The sequence below is a fragment of the Lycorma delicatula genome, chromosome 2, assembly GCF_047948215.1.
Source record: "Lycorma delicatula isolate Av1 chromosome 2, ASM4794821v1, whole genome shotgun sequence".
Classification (NCBI taxonomy): Eukaryota; Metazoa; Arthropoda; class Insecta; order Hemiptera; family Fulgoridae; genus Lycorma; species Lycorma delicatula.
In genome coordinates this window covers 234,535,660-234,553,869 of record NC_134456.1, presented here as the reverse complement: position 1 = coordinate 234,553,869, position 18,210 = coordinate 234,535,660, and the positions used below count along the sequence as shown (strand labels likewise).

The 18,210-nt window shown below is 28.3% G+C and overlaps 2 protein-coding genes across 2 annotated transcripts in view; one reads left to right on the top strand and one right to left on the bottom strand.

The window, feature by feature from the left end:
• The window catches only part of nrv3 (sodium/potassium-transporting ATPase subunit nervana 3), a 164,853-nt gene extending 152,924 nt beyond the window's left edge, over positions 1–11,929 (bottom strand). The window contains exon 1 of the mRNA XM_075357394.1: positions 11,730–11,929. Coding sequence (XP_075213509.1) covers positions 11,730–11,856 — 127 coding nt within the window. The 5' untranslated portion in view covers positions 11,857–11,929. The remainder of the gene's footprint in view (positions 1–11,729) is intronic.
• Positions 11,930–12,384: 455 nt separating this feature from the next.
• The window catches only part of LOC142319758 (uncharacterized), a 29,990-nt gene continuing 24,164 nt past the window's right edge, over positions 12,385–18,210 (top strand). The window contains exons 1-3 of the mRNA XM_075357393.1: positions 12,385–12,535; positions 13,843–13,934; positions 17,263–17,468. Coding sequence (XP_075213508.1) covers positions 12,495–12,535; positions 13,843–13,934; positions 17,263–17,468 — 339 coding nt within the window. The 5' untranslated portion in view covers positions 12,385–12,494. The remainder of the gene's footprint in view (positions 12,536–13,842; positions 13,935–17,262; positions 17,469–18,210) is intronic.

Genomic DNA, 18,210 nt, shown 5'->3' with positions numbered 1-18,210 from the left:
AAATATATCTATCTTACTAATATTTATATTTAATTATATATCTCGTATTTACTCATATTGTTTTTGTACTCATTGAGGATTATCAATGGATGATCTTATTTCAAGTGACAGTCGGTTATACGATTTATATACAGCTTCAATATAGAAGCTGATTGTAAATATTTTCATTTTTCTGTGAATTCAGAAAAAGGTACCACATAAAAAAACACATACTTTTATCCCTGAAAGGTAGAAAATGTAGTAAAAATTAAAAAAAAAATCAGATCATAACTTTAATTTATTACATGATAAAAGTAAGTATAAAATTTAATTATTATATATTTGGTAGAAATCATTTTAAAAAATATACGATCACAATCGATACAACGTTTGAAATAATCTGGTTATGTATTTCGCCAAGTTACAATACTAGTCTACTAAAGTTTTGTTACATTTTGGCTTATTGTATCTTTTGACGCGGAATCCAAATGTAACTTTAAAATTTCTACTGAAGGCTTCATTTTTTTTTTTAATTGTCACGCGTTAAACTGAAAATTGTTAAAAGAATTTTTTTCTATATTAAGCCTAAACATCGTAAAGATCTGTTGTGAGTCAATGTTTATATTAATAATGAAACTTAATGAATCTGGTTTAACTTAATAATCTGGTTCATGATCTTAATTTTTTTAAATTGAAGTCAAAATTAATAGTTTCGAAGTTAAAAGCCTGGAACTTACTTGAAAGTAAAAATATCTTTTTTTCTGTGTTAGGAAACAAGAATTTCAGCATCTCTTCTCCTTACAAATATATAAATATAGTTTTTTTTACGGCAATGATATAAATTCTTTATTGGATTTACTAGGACAAGCATCGCAATCCTTCAGAATGGATATTGTTCATAGATTCCTTTAAAACTAGTTTCAAAGCTGTCCTCTTTCATAATGGGAAAGAAAAATCATCAATTTCTCTTATTTATGCAGAACAAATGAAGGACATATATGACAGTATTAAATTTTCATTGACGATGATAGAGTATTAAAAGTCTTCATGACACATATGCGGTGGCTTAAAACAGTGGATCATAAGAATTCTTACACCTTAAGAGCAAGTTTTCCAGGTCAGTCAGCCAAAAATCAAAGATGTAATATTTATTTGACCACATACATATTTGTAACTAAAGGAAGGATTCGGACTTTGAGAAGAATTTGAATGAATCTGAAAGAGGAACATCTTTTCAAAATATTTTTAAATCACTCCTCGGGGAAAAAATTGAGAACTATATAGAATTTGGAGAGTGAACTTCTTGAAAAATATTAAATAAAACTGGGATGCAATATGATTCTATAAATACATATATTGCATTCATATTTAAACTTTTTTCCATTTGGAACGGAACGCAAGGATAATGGGAAATTTATGCATCCCCTATTCGTCACAGAACCTGGACAACAATCCCCTGTTATTGGATCTTTCTTTTATCAGGCGGGTATTTGTTTATTTAGTATCGATTATATATTGGTTTCATTTATAGACGGAATTCTGGATCGCGTTCCGTTCCTTACATATCAATCTAAAAACTTTACTTGGGAAGACCTTGGGAAACTAGCAATGTATTTTCGTCTTTCTTCCGTCAGGATTCTTCTGCAGTCCGTCCACTGAAGTGCTACTGCCTTTCGGCCTAGCAGGAATGTGCCTGATGGGACCCTAGTTGGAGGATGCGATGCACTCTCTTTTTTTTCCACTTAAGCTTGACAATGTAAAGTGGAAAACGGTGAACGCTTTCATCAGGATATATCAACGATAGAAACACGATACCAGTAAAAATTGAGCCCGAAAATGATTTCCGATTACCGCTGAAGACTGAAAAGTATTCATTCTTGTTTGAATCTATTTTCGATACGGCTTGACAGCATGGGTACAGCCGCAGATTATCTCATAAATAAAATAAATTTAATACAAAATAGGGTCCTCAAAGATATTGCTCGTTATGATTCTGATAACATTTATGACACCAATTTAAATAATCTTACAAGGTTTCTGTCAGCTAGAGGTCTATTTAAATTCTTAATTATTTTTAAGAACTTTTACAACAGTGAATACAGGGTAAATGTAGAAAGTGGATACAATTTGAGAACAATTAGCTTTATTACAGATAAATATAATATGCTAATGGTAAACGATTAAAGAAGTATGTTGTTCCTGCATTACTTAATTCTTTACCGAATCACCTCAATAAGGTAAAAATGAAAAAAAAAATGATTTATTAAAACTTCTCATCGAGTGGGCATTAACTATAACGTAATAGGTACTAACAGGATTCATGTTGGATTTATACGGCAGTCCAGACAATTATAACATGATTATAGTTATTATTTTAATGATGATAATTATTATAAATCAATAAATAATGTATTTTTGAATGGTTAAAGCTTAGTTATTTATATTCTTTATGTAATTGTTGCAACAAGATATTAATTGTGTAATTCGTTGTTGTAATTAAGTATAGTTTTGTTTCTTGAATATAGTTTTAGTTACTGAATCTAATACATAACAAATATTAAAGAAATAATTTGTTCATTAGTTTTTAAATATATAGTTTAATTTTGTTAAATTAATTTTTATAATTGTACTACAATTATAACTATTAGAAAAACTAATAATATCTTTAGTTGTTACATAAAATTGGTTATCGCATTAACCACTTAATAATGTAATAATAATTCTTTAGTATATCTGTCGACAGACTTAGGTCTGACGAATGATCATGTAAGTTTTAAATTGTAAATAAATAAAATAAAATAAATAAATAAAGGAACATTTCAGGAGAAAACTAAGGAAAAGCTGATAATAGATAACATATCATACCTATAGATACTAAAAAATTTTTTAAATCTATTTTTTTTAAATTCCTTATTAGAAAACCCTGTCCTAAATTAAATTTTGGTTTACAGATTTGAAATAAGCAGGAAAAATACTGTAAGACACATCTTACTAGTCAGTTACACGCATTTACGTGAAAACATCCATTTTTTTTCCAACGCTGTAGTAATCGATAAAAGTAGAACTTAGGAATTAGAACTCTAAAAATTTTATCTACTGGGTTTTACCTTAAAAAAAAAACTATAATTAAGTGTCTGAAAATATTCGACAGGCGATAAAAAACAAATCTAGCGTGATAATTTTATAGTATAAATTATGAAAACCTGACGCGGTCCGATATATATATATATATATATATCGGGAACGGACCATTATATATATCTTCAAATACTACCATATTTATTAGATTATAACATATTTACAACATTTAATAACTGGGCTTTATTTTTATCAATGGAATGGAGAAACAGGATATGTACAATTTTATCTTTATACTTACCGCAATTTAATATAGTTTGCATAAACATCAGTCATTACAATAAATATAGTAACGCAATATTGGCCTTGTACGTTCATGTATATATGTTCTACATATATACATTAGAGAAATTATGTAAACAAATGATTATTTTGTTTCTATTCTTGGAATTAAAAAAAATAGTTTCATAATAAGTGGATAACCTATAACCTATAACCTAACAAAAATATATCTAAATCAAAATTTTAACAAATAATTTTTTTTTTTTTAACTTTACGATTATTTTATACTACAACTATTTATTTGAATCTGAGATTAATAAAACTATACTTATTTTAATTATTATTTTGTATGAAATAAACTAAAATTAAGAAAACAAACAAATTTAGGGTACTTGAATGAAGTTATCCAACCAAATGGAATTGACAAGGAAGTAAACAGCGTCAGGATCAATAAGATTCTAAAATTCTACGGCCTAACGGATATGTACAATAAAAAAAGGATTTCAAGATTGGGCAATGTCAGGCATATACAACGGTAATCCGACCAGGAATTTTATACGTGACAGAATGCGTAGCTCTGAACCAAGATGGAATAGATAAACTGGATCTTACTGTAAGATGGGTACTAAGGAAAAACCTAAGGCCCAGAAAAACTAACGGTGATTGGAGATTACGGAAAAATGAGGAAATTTACCGGGATTTAGATAGAAATACGGAAGCAATACGTAAGCGAAGACCGGCATTTTACGGACATCTGACAAGAATGGATCTAAACAGAATTATGATCTAAACAGTATAACGGTGACAAGACGAACGTTTAATGGTTCAACCAAGTTAAAGAGACCTAAGGGGGGCAAACATAAAAGTGACGGATTTAAAAGACGGAAGAGTGCTTAGGAAAATCTTACAATTTAAGGGATCCAGAAGGAGAAGAAAGAATGAACTGTAACTGAAGTTTGTCACCATTTATCATTTCATATATTTTATTACTTTGCTCGTTTTAAGAATTTTTATATTTCGTTCGTATTTTAAGAATGTTAATTAGGTACAGAAAGAATAATACGATTTTCTATCTATTTTGCTTCAATAAATAACCGAAAAAAGTTGTAATTTACTTTTTATTGTCTGTATTTAATTTAATTTTCTCAGCATTAAATCCTCTACAAGTTTTGTTACTAAATCTTCCGCATTTATTAATCATTTAACAAAGCTATTGTACTAAAAACCTAAAAAAAAACGTAATTTTCGACATCGAATTTTGAATTTTATGTCGAATATCTTAAAAACTACTAGAGTTACACTTCTGAGACCTGTTTTATCCTAATTCCCAGCTCAAATTACATAAGGAACCTACAACTTTACTCCTTAATTTGGGTCTTAAAAATTACAGTAGATCTTTTTATTAGAAGAGCTGAAATCCGGGTGAAATCTTTCGCTAGCCGTAATTCGAAAACAAAACTTTTCCACACCGATGTTTATATGAACGTTTTTCATTATTTTCACCAGTAGAACATGTTCTGAAAGTTTCTTCCTTTTTTCATGGGAACTCTGTATAACCATTGTAGGTACAAAATTACTTTAATAAAGTTTTCTCTAAAATCCCCCTGAAGAAAGACGAAATTGGTTTTTTAGCGATATCCCCTCACCACTTAACGAATTTTGAAAAAAATATGTTCAATGCTCCACATATTTATGTATATGTATTTGAGCTAAATTAGAAGAAAATCGATTAGGTCAATCCTGAGATATAAAATCAAATACAGTGTGACACACAGATACATATGTTCTTTTTTTGTTTAGATGAACTATCCGTAAAAATTTGTAAAACCCGCTACCCAGTTTTTGACGTGTTCACCATATTTTCCCCATTTAGTGTAGCTGTTCTAGCAGGGAAAGTAAAATGAAAATTAATAAGACAAAGGCATCATTTAAATTTCCAATTCTTCAGCTAAATACCTTAACATTGGTACTGTAAAAAAAAAAAGATTATGTACTAAATTAAATAAATAAAAAGCGGTATGAATGCTGATTATAAAATAATCAATATATAATATCGAAAAAAATATTTTTACGTAATTCAAAGAATTTTAAAATTATTATTTTTTTTCTTCAGTCATTTGACTGGTTTGATGCAGCTCTCCAAGATTCCCTATCTAGTGCTAGTCGTTTCATTTCAGTATACCCTCTACATCCTACATCCCTAACAATTTGTTTTACATATTTCAAACGTGGCCTGCCTACACAATTTTTCCCTTCTACCTGTCCTTCCAATATTAAAGCGACTATTCCAGGATGCCTTAGTATGTGGCCTATAAGTCCGTCTCTTCTTTTAACTATATTTTTCCAAACGCTTCTTTCTTCATCTATTTGCCGCAATACCTCTTCATTTATCACTTTATCCACCCGTCTGATTTTTAACATTCTCCTATAGCACCGCATTTCAAAAGCTTCTAATCTTTTCTTCTCAGATACTCCGATCGTCCAAGTTTCACTTCCATAAAAAGCGACACTCCAAACATTCAATTTCACAAATCTTTTCCTGACGTTTAAATTAATTTTTGATGTAAACAAATTATATTTCTTACTGAAGGCTAGTTTAGCTAGTGCTATTCGGCATTTTATATCGCTCCTGCTTCGTCCATCTTTAGTAATTCTACCTCCCAAATAACAAAATTCTTCTACCTCCATAATCTTTTCTCCTCCTGTTTTCACATTCAGCGGTCCATCTTTGTTATTTCTACTACATTTCATTACTTTTGTTTTGTTCTTGTTTATTTTCACGCGATAGTTCTTGCGTAGGACTTCATCTATGCCGTTCATTGTTTCTTCTAAATCCTTTTTACTCTCGGCTAGAATTACTATATCATCAGCAAATCGTAGCATCTTTATCTTTAAAATTATAACGTACACAAAGAAATCTGAATTTTCATTAATAAGATGTACCAAAGGTTTGAATGAAATTCAGAACATTCAAATTTGAAAAAAATTAACTTCTAAAAAACTATCGACTTCTGTATTTCGGAAGTCCTACAGTCACTTTCAAGCTAACAAAACTCATAATCAGGAATCTTATAGTTTTCTTTCCTAATACTGTAATGATTTATTTTCAGCAGATTTCCGTGGCAGAGTGGTAGAGTTTCGGCCTTGCTATTTTGAAGGTCCGAGTTCGAGTCCTAGTCAGGTATCGCATTTTTTTTCATGCGCTAAAACGTTTTACATCCATATCCCACGCTACACAAGCTATTCAACTTAAGCGGCGATATCATCAAGCCCCCCCCAAAGGTAATTTAATAATGATTAACTACAATTCAGAACTTCTTCTTTTTTTTGTTAATTTTATCCGATTTGTTATAAAAATGAACTAACTCCTTTTTCAAAAGCATGTAAATACTGATAACGAAGAGCTTTCTTAAAGTTTCAATAGTTAAAAATAAGCACGCACAATCTTAAGTAAAAATATAATTTACATAAGATTATTAATAAAAAAATTCCTTTGCGTTATACGTACGAACATTTTCCAAAAATCAGAAACAATAAAGGAAAGATATTTTGAATTGATCGTCGAGCCCCGCCCTTAATTAGACCTACATTTCGTTTATTATTCTTTTTATTCATAAATGAAATTCTTAAATAAGGAATTCTTGTTAATACATGAAGTTAAAGAGATATAATATAAATCTGGAAAATAAATCGATTGTAAATATATATATATATATAGTTTTACAATCCTATTAATATATTATTTATATTAACTGTAATTTTTATATGTGGTCTGAAAAGGGATATAAGTTGTGATTGAATATGATACATCCATTTTCAAAAATAACAATACGTCATGCCAGGACTACGATGGAAAATGAGAAGTTAGTAGTTTCCCAATATCTTCTTCATAGAACAAAATATACTATTGCATATCTGTAAGCTACGCTTGGCGAAAGGTAGGAAATGATCTGTTCTACAAGTTATAACTTTATTATGGTTAAAAATATAACGAGAAGCTGTATTTACGGACATCATTAATGCTACGGAAAGCAAATCTAAATCCTTTTGCGTCTCAAATATTTTATATGCGTTAAAGACATATGAAGAATAAAGATCGGTTTTACAAAGCTACCCTGTCGAGAAACAATGAATTATATATACATTCGCCTTATATATCTCACCAGAAGATTATTAATGTAATAATAAGTTTTATTAATTGTAATATTTAAAAATATAATCGATTACAAAATCAAAGAAAAAAGTATCAACGAGTAAAAAATGATATCTTATTTTTAGCAAAGCTCATTTTAAATCAAAAGGTAAAAACAAAAGTTCAATTTTATTTATTTTTTTTTCATTTTTCTAATTCTTTAATTTTTACTGATGATGACTAACAATCGAAATACGCATTTAGTTTTAATTTTTTGGTTAATATTTTTTGAGCTTTATTTCTTTTCTTTTTTTTTAAAGTTAATTCTTTGTATTGTAAAATAATTTAAATAAACATAAATGTTTACGTGGATAAATATTATAAATAAATTTAGAATTATAGATTTCAAACTAATAAAATAAATTTTCATATTTTCACTCATCAAAAAAAAAAAAAAAAAATTACGGCGATAATATAGTGAAAATTGGAATGTGGTCTTTCAGTGAACAAAATCGAAAAGAAAAAAGTATCAAGAATTGCCAACCTTCGTGGCTGAGTAGATAGCTATTTCTCTCTTTTTCTGTTTAGCCTCCGGAACCACCGTAAGGTATTACTTCAGAGGATGATATGTATGAATGTAAATGAAGTGTAATCTTGTATAGCGTCAGGTCGACCGTTCCTGAGATGTGTAGTTAATTGAAACCCAACAACCTAGAGAGTTCTAAGATTTGAACCTTACAACTCTCGACTTTGAAATCAGGTGATTTACGATGACGAGTTTATCATTAGACCGACCCGGTGGGTTTGAATAGCTGTCTTGGGGTTTCCTGCGAAGGTCCTGGGTTCGACTACCGGTCAGACATGGCATATTTTCACATGCTACCGATTTAATTTACCTCACAGCTGTGGATGCCTGCTCTTTTGTAACAAAAAAAAAGAAAAGAAAGAATCAAATCAGAATACATAAGCCAATAAATTTATGTCGAGTAGAAAATATACTGTATTATGGCAAGGATATTAAAAAAAAAGAAAGGAAAGGTGAAATTTACACAAGACAAAGAAAAACGGTGTAGTAAAATATTGTTTAAAAATTATAATTTATTCCATTTATTTATAGATATTGGGAAAAAATCCTCATTTAATCAGTAAAAACTTGATTTTTGTTTTTTAAATTTCTGGTTTGTCGTTTAAGTTTTTTTTTTTGTGGGGGATGGGATAATAATTCGTAAATGAATACAATATTCATCAGCGGTTCATTCATTAATAATATGTGGAAAAAAAATTTTCTCAAAATTGCCTTTCTATTTATTATATAATTGTAATTTTATTGAAAACTTTTCCGCTCATTTTTTCAATTTTTTCTAAGGTTAGATGGTTTTGATTTGTCAGAATTACCTTCCTAATAGTCAGTTTAGTAAAACGAATGAAGTACGGATATAAGCAGTATCGTAAGAAAAATTTCTCACCAAACCGGGATTTGAACTTGGAACTCGGATAAAAGATGGAATGTTACCACTCCATTACAGAAGTTATAGACAAGTTGTTATGTTATATTTAATTTAAAAAAATAATACTTCGTCTGCTACATTTTCCGTTCATAAAACTGTAATAATATTGGCCTCCGCCCAAATTTATTCAATAATCGATTAAAACTTGTTTAGATAATAGTCGAATTTCATTAAATATTTTCCGTAAATCTCATTTAAAAAAGGTTTTATTTGTTCTTTTATTTTCGGATGATTTATTCGGTAAAATAGTAAACTACTTGTAAAAAGAAAAAAATTATTTTAATTTTATTAAGAATTTCTTAATTTTTGAATTATATTTATAGATAAGAATTACACAAATGCTTCTGGGTTAAAATACGACGAATATATTTTTACGATCCGAAAGTTCTTTAACGTAAATATTATCTATCTAATAATAACTGTAATAAATAACTTTCACACAATATAAAATGAGTGACACTAATTCATCTATTTATAGATATTTAACTAAGCATATTTTTATGGCCGTTGTGAACTAAATTTAATAAGATGACGGAAGTGGTTAATGCGTATAAAAAGTTGTATTTATTAAAGTTTTAATAACAAAAATTGTTGTATCGATAAAAAACGAATATTTCAATGTAATGATTTACATACCAATAAATCAATTTTTTTATCTACTCTTCTAATTTAACGCGTTTAAAAAATAGTATTAGAAATAAACGGAATTTGTAAACTCTTTGATCTTTTTTTTTACATAAAATTATTTCTTGGCGTACGTATACATTATTATTATTTAAGAATATTTACCCGTATTTAAATAATAATAATTAAAAATACTGTCCGTTTAAAAAATGAAGGAAATTTAAATATAAAATGTTATTAATAAATTCTATTTTTAAAATACCCATTTTTTTTAACATTAAAAATAAAATTATTCCTAGAATAAACTAATTTTATTAAGAACTCTAAATCTATCTGATTTTAAAGTACTTTTCCAAGTTTGATTTTACTACCAATTTTTTCATTTTCTGTACGTAATTGGATAAAATAATATTTTTCTACAGTAAATTAATCTTTTAAAATATTAGGGTTATCTTGTATAATGTGGACTAAACACAAAAAATGACCTGCTTTTTTAAACAAATATATATAATAATTAAAAATAAAAACTTGTTTATAAATTAAAAAAAAAAAAAAAACTAAATACGAGAATAAAGGTTTTATGAGATATCTTAATCGGATGTAAACGTGTTGAAAAGAAATCTAGAAAAAAAAAATCGCTCAGATAAACGTTATATTTATTTTTTCTAGGAAGTTGTATGAACGAATGTATCCTGATAATAATAAGATAGGATAACTATAAAAAAAATGTTTTTTCTAGCTTCATCAATGATTTTTCACCACTGGTTTCCTGGTGATCTCAATGTAGAACGACGTTTGAAAGGCGGGAATAGACGTCAATCGATAATAATTTTTTTTGGGGGGGGAATGATGTTATCGCCTCATAAGCTTGAAGCTTATAATAAATTTTAAAATAACTTTATTTTTCACAAAAAAAAGACGCTAAAAATAGCTACTTAAAAATTTATTATTTAACAAAAACTTTCTATTCAACGTAAATTATTTTTGAATGATTTACAATTGAAGTGAATTGTATTATATATTAAAAGTTCATAAAAGTAATTCGACTTGACGTACAATAACCGCCAATGAAAATAATAATTAAAAGATAATTAATATTCTATATATAGATAACTCAATCAAAATAATATTATGTGGTAAAAAAAATGTATGGTTAATTACAGAGCAATGATTCAATAAAAAAAAAATCTTTTTGCGGTAGGAAATAAAAAATATGAAGCCTCAACATCCGCCTGAAAAAGAAATTTTTTAGTTTTAAATTAATAAATTTTTATCGCTAAAAAGACAACGTTATTATGTTACTATTAATTTGATAAGGACTATTGGACCATTTATTTAAAGCGAGTAAAAATCATACACCATTTTTTGAACTCTATGAATTCAAGTCTTATTATAAGCAAATTATTATTACAAAGTAATATATATTTAACTATTTCATTAAATAAATTTTCCCCATCATAAATAATCTATTCCTCGACTATATAAATCTTTCAGAAATAATAACTCAAAATTATTTTATCGTATTCTTTATAATGAATAATTGGTAACATTAATTAAAATTTAATAAAATAAACTTATGATGGAAGTATTCATTATTTTTATATTAATTATAAAAATTACAATTTAGTTAATAGTTTTTCAAGACCTACGTTTTCCAACAGTATGGTCTTAATTTAAATATTACCGCTCAATCACCACCAATCATCTCATAAATGTATCGTTATTAAAACACACTCTCCCACTCTCTCCTATATTTCTTTTTCTGTCTTCTACAGAAGGCGAATAAACGCGCGCGGAACACAGTTGTGCGTTCGATTGCTAATACAGGACATGATAGTTATAAATAATTAGTAATATTACATGAATAAAACTAAAATATATTACAATTACTCTATATAATATTATATCAATGTAATGAAAGAAAAAAAGTCACTGAAAACTATTAAAATACTCAAAACTAAAAAAAACGCTTTTCTAAATTATTCTTTTTTTTGTTAAATGTATATATTGTTATAAAAAAATTATTAGAATCATTAGCAAGAGTAATATCTTTCTACTACCATCGCCAATAATGACAGCGATTATCAGTCGCAAACTAACTGAAAAAGTTTAAAATAAATACTTACCCCAGCTTCCTGCTGTTCGGCCAAGGAACTGGTTGGTCTCCGAGTTCCAAAGAAATATTTTGAAACCCTCCCATTTGCCTAATTTTGGCGGTGGAGTGTAGTATTGTTCCTTTGGTTTATCCGCCATTCCTACCCCTGTGAAGACTCTCCTGCAAAGAGGGTTGCCGGACTAAAGGGGGCTGCGGACTGAGCTGGTTGGAGAGCCTCCAGGGCTCCTGTGACGATGCGAGTCTACGTCATCGATCGTTTTCGTTCCTTCTTGCCATGCTACCTATCGGAATTTAACAAAAGCACAAAACTACTTTTAATATGACATTTTATAATTATAATAGTTAATCTGTTATTATTATAATAATTGATAACAGTTCTATTATCCAAGAATTAAACTCTAAATGAATTTATATTCAAATGAAATTACTAAAAATATTAAATCATAAGCGTCATATATATATATATATATATATATCGTACTCGTAACATATAAATTCAAGCTTTATGATGCTTGAAAAATACTAAACCATAATTATTAAAGGATTAGGTTATATTAATTCTTTCTCATGACATTACATTTAATTTACGATAATTAAAAATGCTTGGCATGACTTCTCAACAGTAATGGTGATGAAAAATCAAGATGGCTGAAGAAATCATCTGGGAAGGCAGACATTTCAAATATGTTTAGAAGGAAGTAGTGTTTATTAAAGCGATTGTGTTTTATATTCGCAGTACATAACGAAATGTAACTTTTTTCAATAGTGAAATGCGATGACTTATATTAATTTTTCTTTTACTTACATAATGGGCTGGTGAGTTGTTATGAGTGGCCTTTTATTATTCTGCTATTATTCTATTTCTGGTTTTATAGGTTATGTTTACATAAATGTAAGTTGCATTTTCTTTAAATAAGATGTGTTAGTCAATTTCGGTAAATTGTAAGAATAATTGTTCTCTTGTTTTAAATTTGTTTAACGTCAACTGTTATTTATAACTGCTCGTCTTTGTTAATTCTGAATATTGTGAGTATATAGTGAGGTTATATTGGTCAAATCTTCTGCTTTTTGTTATCTACCAGATTATTTAAAGGAAAATATTGGTTATTCGTATAACTGTATAACAATGTTATCCATTAATAACAGAACATTTTTTGTTTGGGTAGAAGGAGATATTTTTTGTGTTGTATATCATGAATATAGGCATGGGCATGGGTAGGGCATACAATCTGGTAAAGTTATTGCGTATTTTTTCCATTATCATCAATCATTCACCTTGTAGAAGGAGAAAGGAAATGAGGAAGAAGAAAAGTAAAGTTAATAGATTATGTGAAGATTAAAAACTACAAGGGGTTGAAGGAGAAGACTTAAGACAAAAATTGATGGAGACATCGGTAGCATAAAGGATCTACCAAATGGCAGAACACCAGATGATTATGACGATGAAAAAATTTATTTATATTATTACTTAAAAATATTGCTACATCTTCTTATAAATATGTCTCTGTCACTTTCTCAGTTATACTGCAAATTACACTCATCTTAAGAATGTGCCATTTTTTCAGGATTGTACTTTTTTAAACAATCCCTACAAAAAAAAAATAATAAAAATAAAGTAAATATGATATTAATGACAGGTATTTTTTATGTGAAAAATGATTTTTTTTAACTAGGCATTAGCTTATATAGCCTGTCTGATATTGATATGAAGTTGATTTATCTGTCCTATAATCTTATAAATAAATAGCTTATGACTTATGTTTAGATATCCATAATAGGTTAGGTATTTATAATGCTTGATTGAGTTATAAATATCTGATGTTTTAGTTAAGATCATCAGTGAGATTATTTAGAATTTGTATTAATATTTTGCAAGTAATAAAATTTAGCATTAAGTGTGAGAACTTAGAAATTGTGGAACTTATAACATATGGATCTTAAGACAAATTTTTAGTTTTAGAATGTTTCTGCTCTATATGGAATGTCCTTGTTATTTTAATGAAGCTGTTGCAATAAAAGATATTGATAACATTGTGCTTTTTTTCTCCACTTTTGTGGAAATATATTCTTGTTAATGACTGCCCCAAGATTTTCTTTTCTGTAAAATTTTCATCTTTTTTTAGGCATAAAGAGTGGAGAAAATTAGCAAAAAAGTTAAGAAGAAAAAGAATAAGAAGTTTAAAAGCTGAACAGAGAAATGAAATCATTAGAAAAGGTAAACTGGAAAAAATTCTTATTGGTAATACACTTAAAAAAAAATTAACAAAGTAATATGTATATTGTTGTGCAGTGGTGACTAGCGTATAGGCATTATGAAACTGCAGTGTCCCCTATTTCCACTTGATGTTATTGATAACATTTATTAACATATATAATAAGCCCTTTTTTCTTTATACTTATAAAATATATTATCCTTAAGCTTAATGTCAGTAGCCATACCCCAGTTTATGAAAAAAATACAAAAATCTTTGTGTGGAACTGTACACCTCACAGTTTCAGCAGCGTGTGTTTGGCTGTTGTGCGTATGTGCACATAGGAAGGCTGCACACGAGTGTGAGAGAGCAAGAACACTGTTGCTCTCGCAGTGCTGACCCTGGCATAGAAGGTAGTTTTTTTTTTACTCCGTGTGTGTACGGAATGTTCCTTGTTCGTTTCCTTTTCTAGTTTTGTTGTTGGAAGTAATATGAAAGTGGTTTAGTTGTTTTTTCAGTAGTGATCAGAAGAGGCGGAAAGCAAGGGCTTTTTGATTGTCAAATCTTAAGCACAATATGCCTAAAAACCATGTACCATATTCTTGAATGTGATAAGTGTAGAATTAGATTACTCTCCTACTTCCAGCCATTCTACTTGGTTCATTTTTTTCGGTTCTTTTATTTTACAGAAAACTTTAACCAAGGCCTTGAAAAGGCCCAGAAAAAATATTCTGGTGCAGCACCCCCAATAATTTTAGTTACGAGCCACCACTGGTGCTGTGGTTATTAGCTATAAAAAAAAGTCAAAGTGCTGGAAACAGCAACTAATATTTTTTTAGCTTTGGAGTGATTTATAGAAATTAGTGTTTATAGATGTGGCTTGACTATTGGCAATTTCTCCTTGCTTCATAGATTTGTGTTATCTGAATAATATTATTTGAAACATTCCATATGCTGTAAACCCTTACAGCCTGATCGTTCAAGAATATTTCAAGGTGCTACTTTCTGAATACAAACCAAATTTTAAAATAAGCACTTTTATTACTTTATGTAAGCAGAGGATATGGGAAGCAGAAGAAGCTGCTGCGCACAGAAACTGATGTTTATGATATCAGGATAAAATAATAGCAGCTAAAGCCATATTTAATAAGCTGATTTGTTTATTATTATGATGTAACTAGGATAATCTTTATTTGATGCTATTTTAGTATGCAATCTACCATCATCATGAGGCCACTACAATACATGCAGTCTACTGTTATATAATTTGTATGTTTAATGTTAGTTAGATTAGGTTAACAAACGAATCGAGCATTAAGTTTTTTTAGGTTATGTTGGTATCATACGAAATTCAGTTCATGAAAACAATGCTACCAACCAAAATTTAACCTAATCTCGCTTGCTTGCTAACCTCATTATATTATAACTAATATATTATATACAATTTGAATATAATTATTGTTAGCTTACTATTTAAAATGAATTAGCTGGGACACTAACCAAGTAGGTCATTGTGCTACTTTATACCTCATGATGATGTTAGATCGCTTATAAAGTAGCACCCTTTATTTATAAATCACTAAAATTATGCGTATGTTTGTTTAAAAGTATGCTTGTTACCAATATTTGCTTAAAACTCAGAAACTGCTGGCCAAATCTGAATGATTCTTTTGCCACTTCTTTTACTGAACTTTGAAAACTACTTTAGGTACAGATTTATCCAAATGGCTCAGTCATTGGGTGAACAGTAAAGCTTAAATGTGGAGACTGTAGTGTATTTTTTTCATGTTGTGAGCCGCTGACTTGGCTTTCACAAGTGAATTTTAGAAATAGACCGAATTTTGTACTTGCGTTTCATTTATAAAAATTCGGTAAACTGTTCTTTACATATGAAAGATTGAATTGAAAGTATTATTATTTCACCATTTTTTTATGTAGGTGAAATGTAATTTTTTATAACAAATTTTATAAACTATAAAAATCACACTGTTTAGCTTTATGAAAACTAAATTTTGTCTGTGAAATGTTTTATTTGTGTTTTATGTAAAACTTAAACCTATAAAGCCAGCCAATTATTTTAATTTTTGTCTACTTTACATGTTTACGCATAAACGACAAATGTATTTTTACAAAACTTTCAGAATAAATGCATTTAACCAGATATTATAAAAGTAATTTAAATAATTGAAATTACAGTTGCGTCTGCTATGTCTTCACTTGAAATATTTTGTAGTGCATCATTTTCTTTTTGAAAGGTAGATTTTTCACATTTACTTACATAAGAAACACTTCATAAAAAAAGTTAGTTGGGAAAAATTGAAATCCTCTTCCACTTAGGTGAAATATTTTTGTAATTTTCATGTTTATGGGATTGAATTTAAAAAAAAAACAAATTAAATTTGAAATAAATATTTACTAAAAATGTCGTTTTCAATTTATTACAGGTTCTCCCATTTTGAAAAACTGTGTTTTGTAATCTGCATTTAGTGAAAAATTAAAGCTGATTTAATTTAAAAAAATTCTTTTAATGTAATTTAGTACAAAATTTCAGGACATCAAGATTTAAAGGAAATAAAATTTTCAGCAATCCGAACACAGTGCTTTTGGGGGGGAGGATTTAACTAAGTGTTCCTTTCTTAGAAGTAGAACTAATATAGTGGAAATATGATTTTTTTAGCATGTAAATTAAATAGAATAATAATTTCTAACAGGACCGAAATTAAATTTTTCTGTACTTACTTAGCTTCAGTAAATCAGTAATTTTTTTTATCTGAAACTGATGTCTAAAGTCAGTAGTCATTAATAAATGTCAGTAGCAGGTTTATGAGGACTGCTATGACATTCGGTAAAAATTCCTTATATAAATGTTTTTATTTAATTGTGTGAAGTATTTTTTGTATATATTTTATTAGTTTGGACAATATGTTTTAATTTATTTTGTTTCAATAACCTGAGAACTAAGTGAAAATTATGCTGCGTAATAAATTCTGCTTGTGCATAATAGAAACATCTTAAATTTTAGTGATAATTTTTAGTATTTTATATGTTGTTTGATTTTGATATACCTTTATTTTGCTTTTTTTTTACTATGGTGAATTCAGGTGCTTTAATGACCTAAGAAAACCTTTCATTTTTCATTGGATTTGAACACTCATATCTTACTGGTATAATTAGATAACCGAAATTCAATTAACAACATTGCTTTTGGAACAGTCATTCTATGGATTGTCAAAACCAAAAGCTAAATTATAATTTGGCTAACAGTCTGTTGAGAGTCAGTATAACCTCAAAATAAAATATAAGCAGGTATTATAAATAATTATAAAAGTTTGTTTACTGTAAAAATTATAGAACGAGAAGAACGAGAAAAGTCTCCAACTCATATCGCTTGGTTAAAAGAACAAGAGGCCCTTGAAGTGTTTGCTCAACAAGAAGAGCAGCGATTAGCAGAAGAGAGGCAGAGGTTATGGGAAGCAGAAGAAGCTGCTGCACAGAGACGCTGGCGTGAGCAACAGCTTCGTTTAGTAAAAGCACATGCTGAAAAGGCTAAACAAGAGGTAATGTTTATTTAGAGATTAAATAGAAAAATGTCTTTGTCGATTTATATTCATAATAGTATTATAATAAATCTGATTTTACTTCCAATTATTTCATGCCATGCTTCTGTGTATTCATCATACCTTTTCTTACATGGTTCTTGAAAAACTATAAATATGGTTAGTATTAAAAAAAATAGTACTTAAATAAAAATTTTAAAACGGTACTTAAACTGATAATCTTATAAACAACAAATACATCATAAATAATGTAAAAGGGAATATGGAAATTTTTTAAGTAAAAAATAAATTAATGGATAAGAACATATAGGAAATAATTTTGCGTATAGATTTAAAAAATATTTAATGGCTTCATAAGCATAGTATGAAGGAATATCTTGCTTAAATTAGCTGATGAATGAACATATCTTGTTTGCTACACTGTTTGTAAGTATTAATAAATTTACGTAGTTCAAATATGTGTAAACTTCGACAAAGAAGTTCAAGTATTTGTCAACTGATGATCAGTTAATTGTGTATTAGCTTATGATTTTAAGGTGCCTCTAAAATATGTTCTATATAAAATAAGAATGTATATTGAACATGTTCTATGTATATTGAAGAATAATGTTCTATGTAAAATAAGAATATTCGACAACAGCTGAATATTTTCAACTTGAATGACAAAATTATATATTGAAATAATTTCTATAATTATATAGAATATGGAAATAATGGGGAAAATGTGAATCGAATGGGTAAT